The sequence below is a fragment of the Scleropages formosus genome, chromosome 8 (genome assembly GCF_900964775.1).
Source record: "Scleropages formosus chromosome 8, fSclFor1.1, whole genome shotgun sequence".
Classification (NCBI taxonomy): domain Eukaryota; kingdom Metazoa; phylum Chordata; class Actinopteri; order Osteoglossiformes; family Osteoglossidae; genus Scleropages; species Scleropages formosus.
In genome coordinates, this window is record NC_041813.1 from 28,795,685 (window position 1) to 28,819,111 (window position 23,427).

The window sequence follows — 23,427 nt, forward strand, 5'->3', positions numbered from 1 at the left end:
ATCATAAGGATCGATCAGACCTCCCCCTCCGAACATCACAATCAGAGTCCGATTTATTTAAGTACGCACACGCGTGCAAGGAATTCGGTTGCGGCTCACAATGGCTCATTGCGTAGAGTAGACAAGACATATACACACACATAAACATACACACACACACGCGACCAGGGCAAAGATGCGTTGACAGTATCGCATCTCGGGCCAGAGTCTCCAATAAGAGAAAATAACGTGGGATGGAGTAAATAATGATGACGGATCGAATAAATAATGAGGGGGAGGAATAAGTAAGACCGATAAATTTACATAAAATTAAGTGGGGTTTTTTTTTTTTTTTTTTTTTACACACGCAGTATATATATGTATGAGGTCCCAGTTTGGTGACGTGGGTGTCCCTTCTTTACGGTCTACTGCTGCTAATTGATGTTACTTTATAGCGAAAGAAGCAGCCAGCTGCTGGTCGCAATCATACTCTGAGTCATCATCCTGTAGAATAGTACTTTGCTTGCACCCACAAATCTTTAATTTCTCTTTAGCCGGGCTTTTCCTCCTACGCATCAGATTAGTCCGGAAACTGGAAATTCAATTCATTGTTTGAATACAAATCTGTCCTGTAGAGCGATTCTCTTGGAAAGTGTGCTGATGGATGAACGCGGGAGAACAGCAGTCAGTGAACGGGAGCTCCTGCCAGATCTTCAGGGCTCCGCTGAGGGGCGGTAATCCAGCAGACAAAGCTACGCCACGTGCCGTTCTCCTTCCCGTAAAGAATTGTGGGAGAGGACACATGGAGAAACCAAACCCAGACCGGTGAGGTCTCCTTCATTCCTATTTAACTCAAATATATTCAAGGTAGGATTGTATTGCAGTGCAGTGTTGCAATTGTTCCACTAAGAAAGCTACAAGACTTGATCATCCTACTCAAACTGCCACGCTCTTCCAGAAGTGCCCGGCTGGTGGTCCCACGCACGAGAGGTAAAGCACGAAGGTTCTCGGTTCGGTCTCCGTTGTGGTGGAACGACCTCCCCCTTTCACTCAGAACTGCTGAATCCCTGTCCACATTAAAAAAAGAGCCTTAAAACTCGTGTTTTCCCGACTCGCTTCGCCCATGACCTCTTAAGTTCACGTAAGGTATAAACGTTCACGATCATGCTCAGATAAATCCTTTACAGAGCCGCTCCTGTAATATGACAAATGTTTATAAAATACCAGGAAGGTGATCAGGAATCGTGGATATTTTGATTTTTTTTATCCAGCTACTAGCGTGATGAAAATCGGTTCATATGGTGGAAAGAAACAAAGTGCTCTTAAGAATCACACGTCTGCATCTATGTCTCTCTTTCTGATAACGTAATGAACACATTTTCTACGAGATGTACGTCGCTTTGGAGAAAAGCATCTGCTAAATGAATGCACGCAGATGTAAGAAATAAGCATATGAGCAAAGGAGGAGAGTGGATTCGACAGCCTCTTTTCCGCTTTTATCAGTGCGCTGAGGCTTTTTGTTAACTTCCTAATGCTTCAGAAAATTTGCAGCGCACACGCCAGGTTGTTAGGTCTTGAGCCTAGCGAGGAACGTGCGGCGGTTGCTCCAGAAGCTTCGCGAGTCTGGAGGCCGTGTTTAACCTCCCGCGCATTTTAACACCCACATGGGATAATATGCGCGTTAAAAATTACGAAAGACGCTCAATTCGGTCTTTACAACAACTCAATTGGGGTCCTCGATTGACTAATAAGCGCAATTCTCGCCTGGTCGTGTGGAATTACTTTAAGGTGGAAAAGAGCTCAGCTCTGCATGACCGGTCATCGCTGCCCCCAGAGTAAGCATAGCCCACAGCCTGTGTCGCCGCAGCTTCACTTTTCGCGGTTTCACCTGTAACCGGCTCCCCCCAGCGTATGACGAAACAGCAGGCTTACCTGTGATGTTTCCCGACAGGAGGAGCAGCGCCTCGCAGGTTAGGTCTGCAGCAGCTCCAGGTGTAACGGTCATCCAGATGGTCAGTATCTAGACACAAAGGGATGTAAATAATAAGATTACAGATGGACATTTAGAAGCTTTTTAAATTGTTTTTCCATGTGGTTGAGCAGCAGATGGAGCAGTTGTTAAAGGCACAGAACTGTAACCCCAGTGCTTTTAGTTGCAGCCTCCACAGGTGCCTTACTGTAGTACCCTTGATCGAGGTACATAATTTTAACCTGGAAAAATATCCTTCTGCGTTCATCGATAACATTTAAGTCATTTTGGATTAAAGGGTCATTTGAACGACACCCTTTATAATGCTATGTTTCGGAATGAAAAGTGCCTGTTTTTTGCTGTGCAAATACGGTTAGCAATTCACTGTGCCGAAGGAGGTACGCAGAACTGCACAGGGTGGGATATTAGTGGGGGCCACTTCGAGAAGCGCTGCTGTCTCATCGCCTGGGTGGTGCGAGAGGACGTGGGTTCCATCCCCGCTCAGTCTGTGTGGAGTTCCCCTGTTCTCCCCGTGTCTGTGTGGGTTTCCTCCGGGTGCTCCGGTTTCCTCCCACACTCAAAAGACGTGCTGTTCAGGTTCACCCATAGTGTGTGAGTGACAGAGAGAGTGTGTGTGTTCCACCGATGTATGGATGTGATGCATAAGGTGTGTGGGCTGATAACACTTCATCCAGTTCGCTGGAAGTCGCTTTGGAGAAAAGTATCTGCTATATATGTAAGTGTGCTTGTTCTTTCATTGGATGGCAGACTTTGACAAAGGCGTCAGTGAAAGACGACTAAAACAAGTTTAATTTCGGAGCTCTTCTACATGGGTCATTCTAAATGCAGTGACAGTGAAGGAAGGTGTCGCTCCGCGTCAATGACCGCCCCTCTTTCAGCTTTTGCTGACTCAGCACCTTGTCGGTACCATGGTGAGTGCTTTGCGCTGCAGGGGACGTGTCCCTGAAGCGGTCCTTTCCCGGCTACGTGCCAGCAACCGCAGTGAACAAGCCATCAGTGCAACGGGCTAATGTTGCTGACGGGGACACAGCAATCGTAGAAAGGAGGAAAAATAAACTCAGCCAATTCCTTATTTACTGCCCGAGAGGTCATGTTCTTCTCAAGGCAGGCCACTGCAGGGGGCGAAATAAATCTCCTCCTTGCCTCCTGACTGAGCCTGCTAACAAATCATCTGCCTCGAACCATCAGCCCCCCCCCCCCCCCCCCCCCACCCGGCAGGCAAGTGAAGGCCATCTTTGTATTTCTACACCCTGAGCGAATGCGGTTTTCGGTGGAATTCGTGTTTCCTCAGTAACAGGATGCAAGCAAAAGGTTCCTTTGTGAACATAGCAAGTAAAAACTATAGTTAGTAAAAAAAAAAAAATAAGTGAAGACAGTCTTTTTTTTCAACTAATTGAGCACTATCCACTTACAAGTGTGCTATTGATCCGGAAACAGTCACCTGACACAGACCTGCCTTCCCCAGGACATTGGAGGGAGGGCATGAAGAAAAATCCATAGTCACCACATTTCCATGTATTCATTTAGCAGAAGCTTTTCTCCAAAGAGATACATTGTGTTCATTACATTAGCAGAAAGAGAGGCTTGAATGCAGACGCGTGGATCTCGGCCTCGTCGTGGCGGAAGGGCTTGCGTGATCTAGGGATCTCCAGACCTATATCGTCGGGAACGGTATGCTCCCGGTAGGGTCTCCCACGGCGACCAGGTCCGGAATGAAGATCTAGACTGAAACGATCCGAAAAACCCCTATGGCAAACGTGAACAAGACAACCTCCCCGGAATAGGGTCACCGGGACCTGCCCCTGGAGCCAGTCCTGGGGGTAGTGTTCCTGGTGGTCAAGCTGCCCACGCAACTCGGCTGGGCTCGGCCCGAAAAGGCGATGTAGGGGGCCGTGTGGGCCCACCACCTGCAAGGCCCGACGATGGGGTCTGGTGCAATGCCTTACATTACAGGAGTAGCTGCGTAAAGGTTTATCCGGGCATGGTCTTGAACTTCTAGAGCATGAACATCTACACCTTACAAGAACTTACGAGATCATGGGCGAAGTGAGTTTGGAAGAGGTGAGAGGAGGACCACTGAGCAGCACAACAGCTCTTTGGATTTTGGTGCAGAACTTCACTACCAATTCATGCGAACATGGGCGAAATGTACAAAGCACACACACAAGTGGAACCAGACTCAAAGCCGCATCTCCCAGGAGCTGAAAGGCAGCCATGCCTCCCACTGATTCACCAAACCACCTAAGAATTGACTTTGATGACTGCGATGGAAATTACGAACATGTGGTCCTTCTGGCTCAGCGGCGACACCGCTGACAAGGTCAATGACTTTGTGCTCGATGTTGAAAATGAACAGGAGCACGAAACATTGGTTTTCCCATCATGCATTTCTGCGCGAGTCAAGCAGCAAGACCACATGAAACCTGTCACAGCATCGGCAAGAGCTTTTCTGACACACGACGACCCACCGGACTGCAAGGAATGCACGGCGTCCCGACAACAGAGTTTCGCAATAATATTTTCCAGATGGCGCCGTCAGCATCTATCCCGTCAATCAGCATTTCCTAATGACTTGCATAGACTTACGTTTGGAGATTCATTAGTTACGCTCTCATCTGCCATCCACCACATTATTTACTGCAGCGATTTTACTCGGAGTGGGGAAAAAATACCGCTGGGGTGTCAGCTGCTTGTCCTCATTAGCCACCGCACCATATAATGTCCAAAATATAATTTTCATTTTGATATTTTAATTTTGTCTGTCCGAATTATAATGTACTACCCTAACCACACTTCTGTAAGAAGTACATTTTATTTTTGTGTTGAAGTGCTTAGCAAATGGACTATTCTGACAAATACTTGCACATACATTGGGTTCATACTTTAGTTTTTCTTGATCGGTACTTGATGGATAATTGAGTTTTCACGGTCTTTTCATTGTTAATATAGAAATCGTTTCTGATGGCAGTCTTAAACACCGGCTTCAAAAACCGTCCGCATACTTTTACTGCTTGTGTCCAGAATTTCTGGCTTTTGGTTTGTTTGTTGTGAAACGGTGTAATAATAAACATAAAAATAGTTTCTCAGAACAAGTAAAGCTGAGAATGTTTGTTAATTTACTTTCTGGGATGCACAAAAACAATTTAGATTAAAATGAATAGATTTTAATTTATTAGTAATTAGTAGAATTAATTTATCCAGTTTACCTGTACAACTGGGTATGCCTATACAACCCAAGGGCACAACAGCAGGGCGTGAGATCCAAACCTGGGTTCTTTGGGTGTGAGCTCTACCGCATTACCCCACCTGTCACCCTCAGTGATTCTGAATTACCCCATTAATGTTCACAAAAGGTGATCAGATACAAAAATTGACTAATCCAAAAGGGAAAGTCTTTAATTTATGCACAGCCATTATTTTCCATATTTAATTCCACTTTGACGGCACTAATGGTACAGTGGATTACTGGTCGATATGCAGTTTGAATGCAGATGTTTCTATAAGTCGGGGCTGGAAAAACAAATGAGCCCACCGGCTCCGAAAATAAGACACAGAAAAGTTCTGGCCTTGAATGTGTTTCTCACGCTTACGGAATATTTGTGTTTCAGACGGGACGATTTGTTATGTGGGTCTGTTTTCAAAGAGTCAGAGATTTGATGGTTTGGCTCCACGCACAAGGTGAACAAGGTTAATTGTGACCTCATTCCATGCTGTACCATTTGCTCTTTACGCATCGCGTCCGTCCACATGAGACTGGCTTCCAGCTACAGCTGTTTAAACTCTACGTGTCATCCTTGTCATCATTCTCTCGTCACATACTCATATCCGCACATGTGAGTGTCACGCGGAGCAGACCGGAGACCCAGGTGTGTGGACCCAGTTTCGCGATCGTGGTTTACGGGGATATTCAGGACGAGGCCATACCCTCGGTCGGGGATAGGCACGGGTCAATCCGAGGTGCAAACGGGGTCCGAGGGGAGAATCCAGAGACGTGGTCGATGAAGCGAAGGTTGATAACGTGGGAAATGGACAAGGACAAGGAGGCGGGCGAGGGAACAAGGAGCGGGGTATACAGAGAAAGGACAGGTAGGAAGCTGAGAATGGCCCGTGGACACAGGAGGGACGGTTGTCTGTAAGAGATTCCGCAACTGGAACGTGGTCAAGTGGTGGTTTTTATGGCCAACTGGAGTCAGGTGCTGCTGGTTGAGGTGCGGGCGTGCCGTGTCGTGACAGCGACACATCACTGACGTGCGCTCGTACATGAGCGTGGGGCTGAGGAAAAGGCATCAGCAGAGGCTTGGCTAGAGCTCTTTGCGATTATGACGAGATGTCGACTGGAAAAACAACCGCTTCTACATTTTCAACCCTCAGCAAAAGAATATGCCTCCTTTTAATAAAAAAAAAAAACCCACATTTTTATAGCCAGAGTCCAAGGTGCTCTTGCTTATGCAGAAATTGAGTACAAAAAAGTTTTTAAACAACATCGCCCCAAATGTTATGCAAAAGCTATTGTACGTTTATATTTACATGTATTCATTTAGCAGACACTTTTCTCCAAAGCGACGTACATCTGGTAGAAAATACAATGTGTTCATTACATTATCACAAAGAGACACTTAGATGCAGACATGTGATTCTTAAGTACAGTTAGTTTTGTTTCTTTCCACCCTATGAACCAATGTTCATCACATGAGTAGCTGCATAAAAATTTGTCAGAATATCAACAATTGCTTCCCAGTAATAAAATATATACACACACATTTATGTTACATTACATTAGTTGTGTGAAGGTTTATCCACTGGATAAACTTGCGGGGAATTTGTTGAATTTCTGAGTGCTCCACTAATGACCATAACTTCATACCTGGATGCCGATATCCGACTTCACGTACGGTGTCGGTATTTATTAAAGATCAAATTTGCTGTAACCACTAATCAAAGTTCACAGAAAAGCCTAGAGTTGCACAGGGAAGATGTGAGTTCAGGAGTAACAGATGTTTGGGCTCCACACCAGCAACGGCGCGTCTCGGGCCAAAGTCCCCAATAACCTAAATAAACGATATTTCTGCGGAGCGTCAGCCGCAGCGTGATTTGCCGAAACTCAAAACCGCATAAGGCTGCGCAGATTTGACCCGCGTCTTGGGGGTAGGCTGTCTGTCAAGACGCGATGAGGACAAGCTGTTTCTTTGAGCGGAGGACGTCGGCACCGAGTTTCGCCCCAAGAAGGACGAAAACGGCGGAAGTAGCTGCAGCCTGGGAGGTGGTGGAAACGAAAACAAACTTGTCGAAAGATGTTTTTTCATATAATAAACAGCGCTCATGGCTGGGCGGAAGAAAAACAAACATCTCCACAAGTTCGTCCGGCAAGAAGTACTAAGATAACCGTACCGAGAAGATTATTATTATAGGGTCTCATGTTTGTCAGCCTCTCATTATATGTGTACTCAAATTTAAAGGACTGCCTCCACTTCAGTGCTGCTTTATCTTTGCTTGTCGTTTATTTTAGGGAGAACTTTGCTGAGTTTCCCAAATAATTTTTCCAGAAGCAATTACAAGCGTATCAAGTCATAGTGTAACGTCTGTCTATAGAACACACATTTTTACTCAGATGATCATTAATGGGAAAATGGGACGTACCGAATTATTTTAGGCTCACCTTCCTTGCCCAAGTTTTAATTTGTAAACGAAAGTTATCTTCTCTATTTTTCTCTGTATCCTCTGTTTTTTTTCCTACATTTATTCATTCAGCGGATCCTTTTCTCCAAAGCGACGTACGTCTCGAGGAAGGAGAGATTTGGTTCGTGATTCTTGAGTACGGTCAATTTGTTACGCTCCACCAGTCTATAAACCACTGTACATTACATGAGTAACTGCATATACCATATACTCCTGAAAGAGTATTACTCAAGTAAACATTCGGAATTTTATAACACGTTGCTGTTGCCTTGTATATATCCTACATAAAATTTTCCGGAAAATTCCCATGCACTTGTTTGACGTAGCCATTTGTACTGCCAGGAGAACCATAGTGGCTCAAACTGGATTTGTGTATTTAGACACCAGAATAGCAGTTTCAATCTGGTTTTAATATATGTAAATGTTAATGTTTTCTGATCTTGCACTAACTACATAGAAATTCATCATTCTCTTGGATAAGTCATATTTTCATTCCATTTGACGTTGTCCTTATTTTGCAGCATTACAATGAAATTGTCCACATGCGCTACAAGGATATTCAAACGTGCATCAAAAACAATGCATACTTGAGAGTACGTTACCTCTCCTCTGCTTTGTCATTTGTAGAGCATATAGAAAAAAATATTGTGTGCAGTTAAGTAAACTTATGTTTATGGTGTTATGATTATTGGTTTTGGGGAATCCCTTGAATATATTTAGTTTTCCTGGGTTTAGATGTGCGATGGAATGAATCTGAAAGAATGTAGCACATCTGGTGTCTACGGTTCGTACAAATGGTCTACAAATCGTTCGTAGCTGTGCACAGCATCTGAATTTATCCACTATAACTATTGTAACTCTAAGATGGAAACCACCAAAAAAAAAAAAAAAACTGGGCAAGATTTCCAGATTATTCCTCAATTAGACCAAATGTCACGATGAATATAGTCAGATTCTGAAAGGTGCCCAAGTTTCCTCGGCGAATGCGACGAAACCACACACCCTGATGCCCTGTCGACTCATCGAGCTGTCAATTTGCTCGGGAATGTTTTTATTTCCATGGACCGTGTTCGCTGTGCCATCGCCACTATGTGCGTGTGCCTAAAGCACGCGTGAGGTGTAAGTGTTGAAGTACAAATAGTATTTTTGGAGCGATTTAAAAACTGGCTTTGAGATGACAATAAATAGGAACAGATGGCCTTACATCGGCATAGAAAAAAAATGGATAGAACTGCAGGACATAACAAGACCATGGGATCAACATGGGCTATGAATTTGTTATATTTCACAAACAAACTCACTTATCTACAGCCAGATGTGCATATATGCCCAGGAGTCACATTTTTACATCATTTATCTGGGAATAAACTTTACAGGTAATACATGAATGATTTCTGGTTGAAGAGAGACAGAAGGCGATGCACATTGCGACTAAGTGTAATTGCATCGAACCTTTGCTTTGATGAATACAGCAAAATGGAAGTGAAAAATATTCTTCCTTTGCCTCAGAAATGAAAGGAAAGTCATAACATCATTATGTCCGACATTACAAATCGAATGACTTCCTCGCCGGTTTAATGCTCACCTGGACAGAATAAAAATTGTTTCTGTCTCCATTCCACATTGCGTGGACCAAACCACGAGCAAAATATATATAGTTCTGTCATATTCATACAATAGCCTTCCAATCATTTAAGTACAGAGAAGGTGAGCCAATCTAGAGAAGTTGAATTACAGCATTATTACGAGTGCAATGAGTTAAAAACTGAGATTGCGGTAAGGGTGATACCATGTAAAAAAGGCCAGGCTGTACTTTAGAAAAAAAATGTTATTTAAAATGTTTTTATTTATTGTGCAGACCTTTCGCTATACTGCAGAAAATATTCATGTCATATTGTGGTCTTGGCAACTCCAGAGCAACCAGTTATTTATGTTCCCCTTGGTCGTCTCCTTGTACATCCGAGTGCCAGTGTCCTGCCTTCCCACAGAACATCATCCCTCATGATTTAAACCTCAGACCTGGTCCTCTTCCAAAGAAGAATCACAAATTGCACTGCAGCACAGTTATATCCCAACCCTCGGGAGAAAATGCATCATCTTCCCCAATATTAGAAACCTCGGAAACCCTTTTTTTAGAGAATATGAATACCTTTATGTTTCAGTTATGATGGCTGTAAATAAATTACGGCTTAGTTTTGATATGAAATATTATATCATCTAATGATTAAAGAACACAGCTCCTGGATGTGTATACCTTGCACCCAGGAAGCCACGAACTCATATTCTGGTTCATAGCATCCAAAAAAAATCCTTGTTTTTTATAAGAATCTAAAAAAGTTTTTCTTTCCCTTAATCTCCCAATGAGCTTTGGGCAACTAATATGCAGTATCTGCAAATATATTCATAAACAGCACAGACATCCAAATTTGAATAAAAAAAAAAAGTATTTTCTAATAATTTTTATGGTCTTTCCAGTATACCATTTAAGTATACTTTTATATTGTGTGTACATCATCTGAGGTTCTGTCAGGTGTGGTAGAAACTGACGTCCATTACAACGAAGAGGCAGAGAACACGCAAGGATGTGTGGGACTCAATGGCAGTGATTTGAATCTCCTTGGAGAAGACTGGGGGCAGCACAGCAAAATTGGTTTTTCCATTAAATTAAGCCTGCATTTTTAAAAAGAACTGCCTCTGCAGTCGATTTATTGCTCTAGAGCTAATACTGCACTGCTGATCTTACTGCACACCCTTGCCCAAAGGGGACGATGTACTCTGACAACTCTAGGGACACCGACTCGGTCTCGACAGGCCCCATCAGATCTGCTCGTGGAACAGAATCTTCCAGGGGTATAGCTTTTCTGAGCTTTCCGGGCCTCGGTAGCCCCCCAAAAGGCAACTCCAACCAGATGATTAGATGAAGCATCCTATAGTAAAAATAATGGTAAAATTATCCAACACATTGTGAGGAATTCCTTGTTTCAATTCTATAAAATTATGGACTTTACAAGCAGGTGAACCAAGTAAGATTTAATCTGCCATCATGTATTCAAGAGTTGTACCGCAGACCCGTGGATGTGCTACAACTCCTAAATGCTGGGTGCTAGACACATTTAATTGTTGTGAAGCAGGAGATGCGTTTGGAGATACCTTATGAATATAGGTCATTACCATAGTTTAGGTAAAAAGGGTGACCACATGGCCCAGAAGCGTTGCAGGTTCACAGCCCTTGGACTGTACATTTGGACTTTGGCTAGAATCGGGCTGAATCTGTGTGGAGTTTGCATGTTCTCCCCACGTTTGAATGTCTCTTTCGGGGGGCTCTGGTTTCCTCCCACGGTCAGAAGACATGTTTCAGGTAAATTGGTGACTGTAAATGTCCCATAGTGTGTAACTGCGCGGGTGTCTTTGTCGGTGCATCCTACCTCATGCCCTGTGCCTCCAGGATAGGCTCCAGATCATCACTACCCCAGACTGACAGGTGCTTATTGATAATGGAGGGATGAATGATGGATAATAAGTAAGGCTGATAAAAAGGAAGGACAGAACAGGCACTTGTAAGATGTTGGATTCACTGTGGCTGAAGACAACATCTTACAAGTGTAAAAACAAAAAGAAGAACAAAACTTTGTGCGATAATGAATATGCCGGTGTTCGCGGCCCTGAGTCGTGATGATATCCCCCGTGGACCTCACGCCATGCCTGATTAGCGGCTGAACACGGAACCTGCTGACTGGCCGTGGGCGTCCGGCCGCAGAGATGGCTCCAGCCTTTCTGTGGACTGCGGAGAAATTACGCTTGTCGCTTGATGCGCCTCCGCTCCGTTGACGCGTCCGTCGGCGCAAGTCGTGATGATCGTCCACAAAATAAACCTACAAACGAAGGCATCCTTCGAGAACGCCGAGTTTCGACACGAATTCTGCAGTATCAAAGCTGACCCTAATGTGGCTTTATTGCAGTCTTCCACACTTGTGCGTCGCATTTAATTGAGCTGGCATTAACTAATAATTGCTTATAAACTTTGACGATTAAGGCATAAATAACTTTTAATTGCTTGCATTTCAATGGGAGATGTTGGAGCTAATTGCTGGTGACATCTGCGTTACGGCGCATATGGAGGCAACGCTTTTCAAGTTTTCAATTCTCTACTTGCGGCTTGAACCCAAGCGATAATGAGGCTAAACTTTTCCTTTCGCGAAATCTCGGTTTGCGTTTCAGCATTTGTCACTTAGCCGTCGTGACTAACAGGTTTTTCGCAGACTAATACACATCCAGTTACTCTCTCATTCCAGTTACTCTATCATCAAGCAACCCACATATTTTTGATGTGCCTCTCAGAATGAAATACATATCTATAGCATATCTTACCAAACTTGGTATCGCTGGTAAGAGCCCCGCATGGTGTGCGATCTGATTCTTGGCACTTTGTTAATCCGAGATTACCATCCTGAGGAAAATGAGCTTCTGTAGCCGTCCTTTGTGCTCCAGGACTGAGGGACTTTGTGCAGAATTTAATTATGGAAGTTGCCAATGACAGCTGATTTATGCACTTGCATGATTGACTCCCCCCCCACAGACCCAACTCGCAAACAGTATAATTGTGTCATAGAGCTTTTGCAATACTTCATACAATATCGCTCAATTCTCAAGCAGGGAGCAATTCACGACAGTGACGGCCGAGCTGCTGAGGACAGCATCATGGGTGAGGAGATAAGCATCTCGAAGAATTGTTTGCGAAAAGAAACTCGAGACTAATCTCCGAGTGGCGGGGCAGTCCACGGGATAAGCCGGAATTAAGCTCTGGGAAATGACTTTGTTTATGCAAACCCGCATGTTTCCATATTAAATCTGCCAAGAGCGGGGCTTTTGGCCACAAATACATTTTCATTGGGAATCCAAGGTGCTATGGCCTCACGGGGTTCACTTTCCATAGCTTGGATGAAATCAAAAGAGCTGAAATATCACGTTTGTATTCCACCCGTTGCTGTAAAGGTATGGACGTGATATGGGCACTTTGCATTTACAGGTAGAATTTTGGAGGTTATCTGTTTAATATGGAAAACACAGCCCATCTATGCCAAATGCAAGACAAACAAGCTGCAGCTGGATATATATGGGGGGGTGCACTAACACAACGCGGAAAGCCAAAACAACAGGACGACGCGTGGCGCACCTGTAGCGCAAAGGTTGTTGGCTCAAGTCTCCAAATTGGTCCTCCTTATAGTATTGTAGAACAAGGTTCTCGAACTGAATTGCTGAATTGCAGAGGTGAGAATAAAAGTGATGGCCAGCTTGCAATGATGAGGACTGTTAGACATGCAGAATAAGGAGCCAGCTGGTCAGAAGAGGGAGGTGAAAGCAAGTTTTCCGAGACTCTAAAGATGATACCCTCCCCTTCTGTTCCTCCCTTGCCGAGAAAACCACACGGGTGGTCGCTATGGGTCAGGTTTGACTCGATGGCATCAACAAGAACAACAGCAAAGAGGAAACCCTCTACTTGTGTATATATCATTCATCTCAGATAGCATGCATCATATTCGGTCACCCATTCAAAGCACCAAAGTTCAGGAAGTATTTTACCAGATATCAGGCTTTCCAAACAGTATTAATACCCCTTATAAATACAACCTTATTATTAAAACCTCATAAATACCGCATACAAAATGTATGATTTTTTAATGTAGAGTTTAAAAACACATTTAATTTAAGAACGCAGTGTTAAAGTTGGGCAAAAATGGCTTCCTCCACCTTTCATGAATATTACAAATTTAAACTGAGTTCAAACTCCTGTTTGCACAAGCATGTAATGGCTTAGTTCTGTAGGCTGAGGGAATGGATACAGCCTCTTCTGCGGTGACCATGTCATTACCCACAATCAAGCATTTAAATATTAAAATGCAATTAAGAAGCTAAAGAGCTCTTGACGTGCCGTTCCCCGTTGGTCGTGGAGGACTTTATTTAAAATGATGACGTATCCACAGGCTGAAGGTGGTTATAAGAGGGTAGTGGACAGGTGTACGATGGCTACTGCTAAGTGCCGCACCTAAACGCTGACCCTCAAGATCTATAAATACCTCTGAAGCACATGGAGTTTTGATCACCTGGGGACTGAAACAAGACTTAAATCATACGGTGGCAGGTGACCTTCGGCCACACAGCCGTATAGATTTTTTTTATTTTTCAATCTGAGGTCCTTTCCATATCACGCAGACATCTGTAATGCTTTAATGCGTAGAAGACGGGAACGTAAGGAAGGGAGAGGGGCTCAGCGACTGGGAACGTGCCGTTTGCAGATCTCAAAGGATGAGAGAGATTCTGCTTTTTGTTGTAGGTCCCCACCCTGTCTTTTTCAGGGCAAACGCCACGAAGATCGGACACGTGAGTCCAGCTGGAGGCAGCGCGGCATGGAGTGGGCGGTGGGGGAGGTGAGGCGAGGGCTGGACATCTCACTCCCTGGTTACTGTCACCTCACTGCGACTAATGAGCTGTGGCATTTAGAGAATTGGGTAAATACAATTTCTTTAAAACCCCCTCATTATTCAGTTATGGACGTGATCTGAAAGAGGAGACCTCATGAGCTGGAAAACATTTCCGACCGCTGGAGGGCCGCTGTTAATTTAGGCTCCTTCCGGCTGTAGCGGCGGTGACGGCTCCATAGAAACGCTGTAGGGAGAGGACTGCCCCCCCGACAGCAGAAAACCCAGGTTTTAGGCTATTGGCTCATCACTCATAAGGCACCTTAACGGAGAGAAAATAAATCCTAATTTTCCCCTGCCATGTAAAATGCGTACTGTATTAGCTGGAAGAAGGAGAAAACAACTTCTGCCGAAATGAAGAGGAATGAAGGAACGGGAAGGGATACGCACAGCATGACTTCCCTTTTGTTTTAGGAGCTGGATCTGCGGAGCACTGAGACGCAGAACTTGATTTTCTCCTTTCTTTGCTCGGCTCGAGGAAAATGATGCGGCCGGACTCGTTGCGAGCGTGCAGCCGAACGTTTCAATATTTTAGGTGCCGACAAAGAACGGAGACGAATGACTTGAGGTTGCTGTCAGATTGCTCTGCACGTCAAGCGCTGTGCCTTTTTCACGACCCAACGCTTAACAAGTCTTAACAGTAAGAAGGCTGGAGAAAGCTTGTAGAAGGTAATTTGGCCGGTTCAGCAGGATTACGGTTACAGATCTGCTCGGAACCCGGCTGCGTTATTTTCCAGGTGTTTTAGCTCAATTAGTCCTTTATAGACGGACGCGATCCCCACGGAGACGTACAGGCCTCTCTAGGCTGGTAGGGCGAGCGCGGCTGACCCCGGCACATCCAGCCCGAGGAAAAGCCGCTGGCATTTCAGGCGAGCGTCTACCCTAAGACATCCCTGACCCCAAACATACCCGACTCCAGGTATGACTTCGGCTGGGTGCGACCGAACAAGTGCGATGGCTCCAGACAGTAGCGGTCAAGCTGGATGGATCATGTCGCTCAAACGCAAGTAGTTGGGGTGGTAGAGCCTTTATGTATCACAGAGCTTGGCGAAAGGGGACGGTCATTATACCGGTATATTGATCAGCTTCTGAGTTTGACTGCAGAAGAAAACCCACCAACTGAAGCCAGATCCGGTGACCATGGCAACCAGCGACAACATTTACCTGCAGCGAGTGACATTTGGGGAAGGGTCACGATGCCATGGCGACAAGTGCCAAGGGAATATTCTCAGTGATTAAAAAGGTGGAGACAGAGGTAGTGGCAGCTATTGAGTGGGCCGAGCTCTGTGTGGGAGATGGATGAGATGGCTGAGCGCTGAGCTTTTCCCCTGGCAGCCCAGCGTTTTGTCCAGCCCCCGCAGCCGTCCACCCCGCACTCCCAAGCTGGCGACTGCCCCCTTTACAAGCTTCTGGAGCCTAACGACCGGAGCCGCCAGAACAGCCAGCAGGGGTTGTGTTTACCGTTTTGTAGCTGTTCCCACACTTGTTTGTTGCTATACCTCACTTGCAGAGTGGTGACCTGGCCTGCGTGCGTCTTATATCTGTCCACTTTGCACGGCTTATTTTCGCTTGTGATGCATCATAAACGATAATAAATATCCTTCACATTTCACATGCAGCTGTTGGCTTCTGGCAAGGGGCGATGAGCTTGAGTCCTTGAAAGCTGCAGAATGTGCTGCGTTTTTCATTAAATTGAACCACTTAATTGTTTTACCGCGGTAATTATTTGGACAAAGAACCACCCTGCCCTTGTGCTTCGGCTGTAAATCAGACGCGAATGAAAATATTCTTTTTTTAAACTTTCATTATTCTGGCTCTCACGAGGCAGATTCGGGTACGCCCCCCAACCCCCCACCCCACACACACACACACACACACACACACACACACACACACACCCTCATGGATTTGGGCTCTAGACTTCTCTGCCTGGATCTGCACCGACGTCCCCGGTGCTCCTCCTACAAGGTTCGGTGACGCATCGTCTGCATGGATGAGCGATGTTTCTCAGATTAAAAAAATGAACTGTCGCTCTTGCCCACGGCCCACGCCCAAGCAACCTAAATTCTCCACAGCGAAAACACGGGTGGCAACATGAAACGGAAGCGATAAAAACACGAACAAAACACAAACGTACCCCATTTTGACGTACGTACTTAATTTTACACAGGCAGCTGCACTTAACAGCAGTTAATAATGTGGCATCAGTAAAACGTACGTAGTCATTAGGACCGCAGCCCACTGCTATCAGAAGACTGCTTTATATCGGAGTTCGGAGGCTGTACTTTATACATATGGGGTTTTTGAATTCATCGGAAAAAGTGAAGGATAGGGTCAGGACCCCAAAGCCCCGAACTGTCGCCAAGCGGCGTAGAGGCGAGAAAGGATACGAATGTGAAAAGTGTAAAGACGGGCGCTTTTTGCAGCTCCCTGCCTGCCGGCATATTTGTGTCATGCTCTCTGCTTGCGCGGATGCCCTCGGGCAGCTGAGGTTGGGGGTGTCTCGACGCAGGCCCTTAATTATGATGAATAGAAGCGACACGGGCCCAGCGCTGCACAGGGTGGTATTTTTACACCCCGCGCTTGCGTATCCCTCTGCCGCTCGCTCATTTGATGATGCGTGATGCGAGAGCAGTAAAGTGTACCGTGTCTCTCTTCCCTTGGAACCAAGCTCGGTAATTATGACGTCATTCCCGCGCACGGCTCCAGAAATCGTGCTGGCGGCATTTGGAGAAACGAGGGTCCGGGTGGGTCAAGACCTCCGGCTCCGTCTTAAGGCTAAGACCTGGTTCCGGCGAAGTTCCCTTGTCCCTCTGAGCTGCGTTTGTGGTTTCGTGACTGACAGCCGCAGAGGGACAGTAGTATCGGTCCAAACTGCACAACGCTTCTTGCTGTTCGCACTACGTTCCGAAAAATGACGTGTGTCTCACGGTTTACTGCTGAAAGGGTGAGGGTGAAAAAGGCTGAATAAACTGGTCTTGAAGGTCTTAAAATGCTTCTGAAACCTCAGAGTCTTCCAGCCCACAATTAGATCGGTGCCCGAAGCCCAAACCTCGCACGAGACACCCCTCACATACACACAGCAGGGGCCTTGCGGACACGATGCTCTGCACCTCGCTCCGTCGGGGCTTCGGTAACACGTTGACACAGCGAGTCCACGTAGCAAACCAGCGAGGGGGTGGGGAGTCATAGAGCAGGGGCATCCCTGGGGAAGGGCAGTAAACCAGCTGTGGCCTGCCTCTCTGAGTCGACCTCAAATAAAAATAAAATGATTGAGAGCCGGGGGTAACCCAAAGGGATACGTTGCGACGTGCAGATGCGGAATGACCCGGCTGGCCTACGGAACGGCTCCAGCGGGGACACCCGAGAGCCACGCCGAACGTGACGCTGCTCGGCACACGAGAACGAGAGACCCGTCGTCGCTCCCCCCGACTCCCCGGCTCTCGGGAACAGAGAGTGGGAAGATGAATTAACGGGACTGAGCGGTGGGCCGCCTCCTGCCAGCGGCTTGCGGAGATCGGGCGGGACAATGCGGAGCAGGGAAAGGACCACGACGGGGAGAAGTGTGACCGAGAAAATGAGTTCGGAAGCTCGGAAGGAAAGCGGGGCGCAAGTTTGCATAAGAATGGTCTTCTTTCCCAGTCTAGCATCGCTGTTGGAGCTTCGCTCGCTCACGTCCCGTGACACGTTCTGTTCGTCGGTGGTTCGGCTGAGGGTCACGGCGGGGACTCGTCACGTGCACCCTAGCCGCCGTAACGTAACGTAGGTCGGCACAAACGGAAAGTGTTCCCGCGTGGCTTTATTTATTTATTTTTTTAAGAGTTTCAGCACAGCTGTTTCCACACGGGCGAAAGGAGAATCGCTGCGCAGAATGTACTTGGCAACAATATCTATCGAAACAGTCGATACAGTTCTCGACCCACCGTCGGACACCTGACGGACCGATCGAGGCTGATCTGTTCATTGTTAATATTTTGTTTGTTTGTTTGTTTGAATCCAAACGAAAGATCTTCAAAGCACTGTTTATAACGGCCTATTGAACACTCTCCCGACAGATGGTAAAAAAAGTGAATTCCCAAAAGGTGAAGAAATATTGTAATGATCCACGTTACTGTTTTAGGAGGGAAACCTGCCTAATATAAATGGTTGCATTATGGGGAATAACGTGAAATGTGGGTGTGTAACCACTGGGGGCACTTCTGGGGAAAATGATGCAGTGACTGTGTCTACCAGTATCTTGGAAAAGAGCCTAGGGGCACTAGGAAGGGTGAGAAGGTTGGTTATAGACATCTTTGGGTGGGTTGGTGCTCCATTCTGATCTGTGGGGAAAAAAAAAAATAGGCGCAGGTCTTGGAGGAAACGGAGATCCTCAGACCCAGAGCATTATTTCCCTGGTGCCGGTGCTCAAATAAATCATTCGTGATGCACGCTGCCTCTGCGCCCTTCTTCCCCCCCATCCAAACCCACGGCGCTGCGCACCGCAATATTTTTGAGCTTCTCCGACAGTAATTCTTTAAGAAAAGCGTAGTCTCGTCCAACACAAAGGCCTTTCCCACATGTGAAACGGAACAAAGTATTTTTTATCGGCGTCAAGTGCATTGCTCCAGTAGAAAGTGCGCAGCTGTATAAATGGGTCAGTACTGGTAAGTAGCTTACCGTGCAAACGTCACATTGGAAGTAGCTCGGGGAGAAGAGCGTCATCGAAATAAATACATAACAATGGGGTACCAGATGTATTCTACGCTCTTCTCATCAGCAGCACTCTTATACCATGTCCATTTATTCTACCATTCAGGTGATTGCAGTAATGGAATGACTGGGCTCGACTCCATCGCTGCAATGGAAAGAAGCCATTTACCCCAGAATAAAAGCAGGCTGGAGTCCCAGGATGGCCCTGCTGTTCCGTCCTCAACAAAGGTACCTGAAACACTCCAGCACAATGTCAAGCTGCGGAAACGGGTATGGCGCAAAACTGCAAGCTCTGGATAAAAAGATGCTGGCTTAGGGTAAATCAAAACACCTGCTAAGCATAAATAATGCCATGATAAAATTATCTGAATCCGCCTCTAGATTAATGACCTGATTCCTCTGTTCCTACTGCAAAAAAATCACACACTTCTCTATGTGACCTAAAAAAAATTGACAATATGTGTTTACCATCCATAGTACAGTAACAGCACTGCAATCTTTACCATATAAACACAATCATTCACTCACATTTCTTTCTACGGAACAATTTCTGCAATGCAAATGGGAGTGTTTTGATAGATGTACTTTGCTGGCAGACTGGGAACTGCAATTTAAATCTCGCTGTATCTAGAGGAGGAGACACGGCAGTTTCACAAGATCAGACTTGCTGCTTTAAATTTCATTAGAGAGGCGGTGAACCAGAAATAAACGAAGCAAAAATAAAATCAGCCCTTCGGGGCACTGACGGAACAACTCAGGGCATTAACGTCAAAAATAAATACTGTCCTTTAAAGTGAGTTGAGCGTTTTTTTTTTTTTTTTTTTTTCCGCGGCGCCGCAGTTTCGTTCTGCGCGTGACTCTTTGCTCGCTCGCTAATTCCCAGTTCGGCCGAGTAAAACACCAAGAACGATTGTTAAAGCCTGGTTTCTAGCGCAGCAGGCCGACCGATTTAGGCGGCCAAACGATCGGACGCCGTTCACAAACCTCAAACGCTCCTATGTCCAAAGCAACGTGATGTTGCTTTTATCCTCCGCTCGGGTTTCCGGAGCCGAAACAGTGACAAGAGCGGCAAGGTTTGAACCCCTAGCCATCAGCTCCTGTAATTTCACTACCAGATTGTGTTGATATGTATTTACCGTGCATTCGACTGCAGGAGACGTATATTTCACTTGCACTCCACTTCACGAGGGCAACAGGAGGGTAACAGATACCCACGTGATGCGTACTAACATCTTACCCCCGATCATTTACGAGCCATTGTAAGTCATTCATTTTTCCACAGATCATATGCAGGGATGTAACTGAAGCGCATTCAGTCAGGTGTGGAAATCAGAATTTGGGGGGCGGAGGTGTTGGGAGATACAGGGGTCTCGCTGTGTCGCGTTGCATTAAAAGGCCAAGATGAGCGGCAGCCACTTCCTGACCTGCTCGTTCACCCGAGAGCGAAAACAGCTGCCAGCGCCCCGGTGGGGTCTCCCTCTTGTCCATCAGCGGCCGCATCTGGGGGGCCACTGCCGAATTCTCGGTACGCTCTCTCACCTGGTACGCCCTCTAATTCTTCCCAGAGACACGCCACCGATACGGATTTCAGCATTTTTATCGAGATGTTTCTCTCCTGAGCAACATAGCCTGGGCAACGTGCTCCATCTCTCTTGACAATTTTCTATGCGGCGACTCCAAACTGAAACCGATGCCTCGATGGAACAGTTGCCACCAATAACATGGCATCAAGGTGCTTTCTTTTAACGGGCCCCAAGCTCCTTAGATGATCCGTTACTTGGCACCAGGTGACGCCGGTTACTACCATTTGGGGAGCACGTCGCTTCAAACTATTTAAGCGATTCGAGAAGCATCCTGCAGGAATATGACACTGGCAACAGCTTCAGGTCCTGGCATTTAAGAAAATGCCAGTGTTTTCCAAATGATCCTCCCATCTGTTTGCAGCGCAGCCAGCTGTCACCGGCAGCAAGGAGTAAAGTCAGCTCTCGACATCCTCTCTGTGCCTCGGTGCCCCTTGAAAAGTGCTTCAGAGTCGACACCGCCCGGCCCTCGGTTTTAATTGTGCTTTTTTGACATCCGGTGCATCGATCCAGCAGACGGTCTCGCATGCAAAGCGCGTGGCCGTGGCTGCGGGCGTGCACTCCTGCGTGCGGACAAAGTGTGTCAAGGTTAAGAGCACCGTAGCACACTGAGGTGCTCGCAGTTCTGTTAAGGGATGCTCAGGTCCTCCTGGATGGAGAGAAAGGAGCTTCGTGAAAGCAAGCACTTCAGCGATGCACGGAAGAGATACGGCTCCCGTTCGATGTTCACGACTCCGGCACGACGAGCCGAAATGTTGCTACATTCAGACTTCTGAACAGGATGCCCGAACGCCCACTGCGAATACGATATTATGGAACTCCCACATTCTGCTCAGGCTCATTGGCAGCCTCTCGCTCCTCGATCCTCTGCATAGTCGCTGACTAATATTGTGCAGCAGTCACATTTCATCTCAGAACAGCGAGCCTGTTAATTTTAATATCGAAACCTACTCGCAGATTTATACTGTAGGATTTGTTTCAGTGTTACACTTCGTGGTGGGAAAGCAGCTCGAAATAACGTTTGTGCTTCGAGTTTAAATTATTTTAATTATTATCTTTGGAGTACGGAATGTATTTGTTTGAACTGTTAGCAGCGGAAGTCAAGGGTCCCTGCAAATTTGCAGATGCTCTTCCTCTGTTTTATCATGTACTTTATACGAGGATGGTAGAGAACAAGTGTAATGACATTGCAGAAATGAGTGTGGAGAACCTATAACATTCACATTTATGTATTTAGCAGATGCTTTTCTCCGAAGCGACTTCCAGGGAACTCTGGGTAGTGTTATTAGCCCACACACCTTATTCACCGCGGTGACTTACACTGCTAGATACACTACTTACACTGGGTCACTCATCCATACGTCAGTGGAACACACACACTCTCTCTGTCACTCACACGCTATGGGGGAACCTGAACAGCATATCTTTGGACTGTGGGAGGAAACCAGAGCACCCGGAGGAAACCCATGCAGACATGGGGACAACATGCAAACTCCACACAGACTGAGTGGGGATCGAACCCATGTCTGTATAGCGTGGAGAAATAATACGTGATTCCATGGCGTGTCCCGGTAAACGGCAAAGCGTGTCAAACCCCAAGGAAACACGTGAATTTAATGTGAACTTCTGCCATCGACTGCTTAGTTCATCCAACAGCTGCATGGTGATTTTACTTTTCTGGCATAAGAAAGACTTCCCGAGGTTTATGGCATTAAAACAGCCGCACAATCGAACGGCAAAATTATGGAACGAACCGCAAGACACATCAGCAGCTTCAGCAGCGCTCTTGCACTCACCTGCAGAAGAATGCAGGGCATTTTTCAGGTGGGTTCTTCCCTCAGTCACACGGCGGTGTCCAAAGGATGCTTCGTCTTTCCAGGGAGAGGATGAGCCACAAACATGCGACTTCTTAACTTCCTACTATTCCCTTCTCTATAAATAGCCCTCTGGCCGTACCATGTTCTGGCACTCGTGTCAGTTTCTCCAGCTGTGGACGCCGGTGACCACCAGCTTTGCTCATGACAGCCCTGCCAGGCACACAAACCCAGCGCCTCCAGCCTTACATGGTGTGAATCTCCAGCGGTTCCTCATCCGGATCAGTGCAGGGGAAAGAAAGAAAGAAAAAGAAAGAAAAAAGAATCCACCTTCTTCTCTGGTCAGATCTTTGCCTTTCTGCTCCGAGGCTCCTATTCGAGAGACGCGTAAAGACGCACGAAAAATAACGCGTCGCCAAGGGCACCCAGGAGGAAGGATTCCGACACTCTGCGTGCGTTAGTGAGTGTGTGTGTTTGTGTGTGTGTGTGTGTGCGCGCGTGTGTTATTCTGTGCTGGAGAATCAAAAATGTTCTCCTTTAATTCCCTAACCCCTAAAAAAGGGGAGGTTTTCACCTGCGCTGCGGGAGTGTCGTCCGGCTTATTATCGGTGATGTCGGCGCTCTTCTTTATTTTCCCACACTTCTGCCTCTTTTTACCTCCTCTTTTGTAGGGAGAAAAAAAACGTTTCTCGTGGATTATCCGCGGCGAACCTCCCGAGCGGCTCCGCTCTCTGTCCCGCGGCGATCGCTTCGCTCTCCGCTCTCCGCTCCCCCTGAAACACTTACCGTCAGTTCGCCGTCAGTCCTGCGCGCGCGGGCAGCCGCGCGACAGCGGAGCGCAGCGCGGGGCAGCGATCGACGTGACAGCGCCGGTGCTGCACGCGCCCCTCGCACTGCGGCGACTCGGGCAAGAACGCTGACAAGTGAGCGGCGCGTCACGCGGAGCGCGGTGCTCGAGCGCCCATTCGACAGCTCGCGCAGCCGGAGCCTTTTAAAAGTAGCGCATCCCTCGCTCAGCGCGAGGTGGAGGTCGCCGTGCGGGACCAAAGTCTCAAGCACATCATCCTCATCAGTGTTATTAACATTTATGTGTGTAATTAATACTGTCCGAGGCGAGTCCCAATCATAGTAACTTCGCAGTGTTTTACCCCTTAATACAGCCCTGTGTTCTTGCTGAATCACTTTGAAAGAAGCTACTGCAGCACGCGGGGGATTCGAACCGG

General features: G+C 46.7%; 1 protein-coding gene across 1 annotated transcript in view; it reads right to left on the minus strand.

The window, feature by feature from the left end:
• The window catches only part of crhr1 (corticotropin releasing hormone receptor 1), a 76,736-nt gene extending 53,559 nt beyond the window's left edge, over positions 1-23,177 (minus strand). Inside the window, exons 1-2 of the mRNA XM_018764647.2 lie at positions 22,187-23,177; positions 1,912-1,999 (exon numbers count right to left, since the gene is read on the minus strand). Of these exons, the coding sequence (XP_018620163.1) occupies positions 1,912-1,999; positions 22,187-22,207 (109 nt within the window). The 5' untranslated portion in view covers positions 22,208-23,177. The remainder of the gene's footprint in view (positions 1-1,911; positions 2,000-22,186) is intronic.
• Between the last annotated feature and the right edge of the window lie 250 nt (positions 23,178-23,427).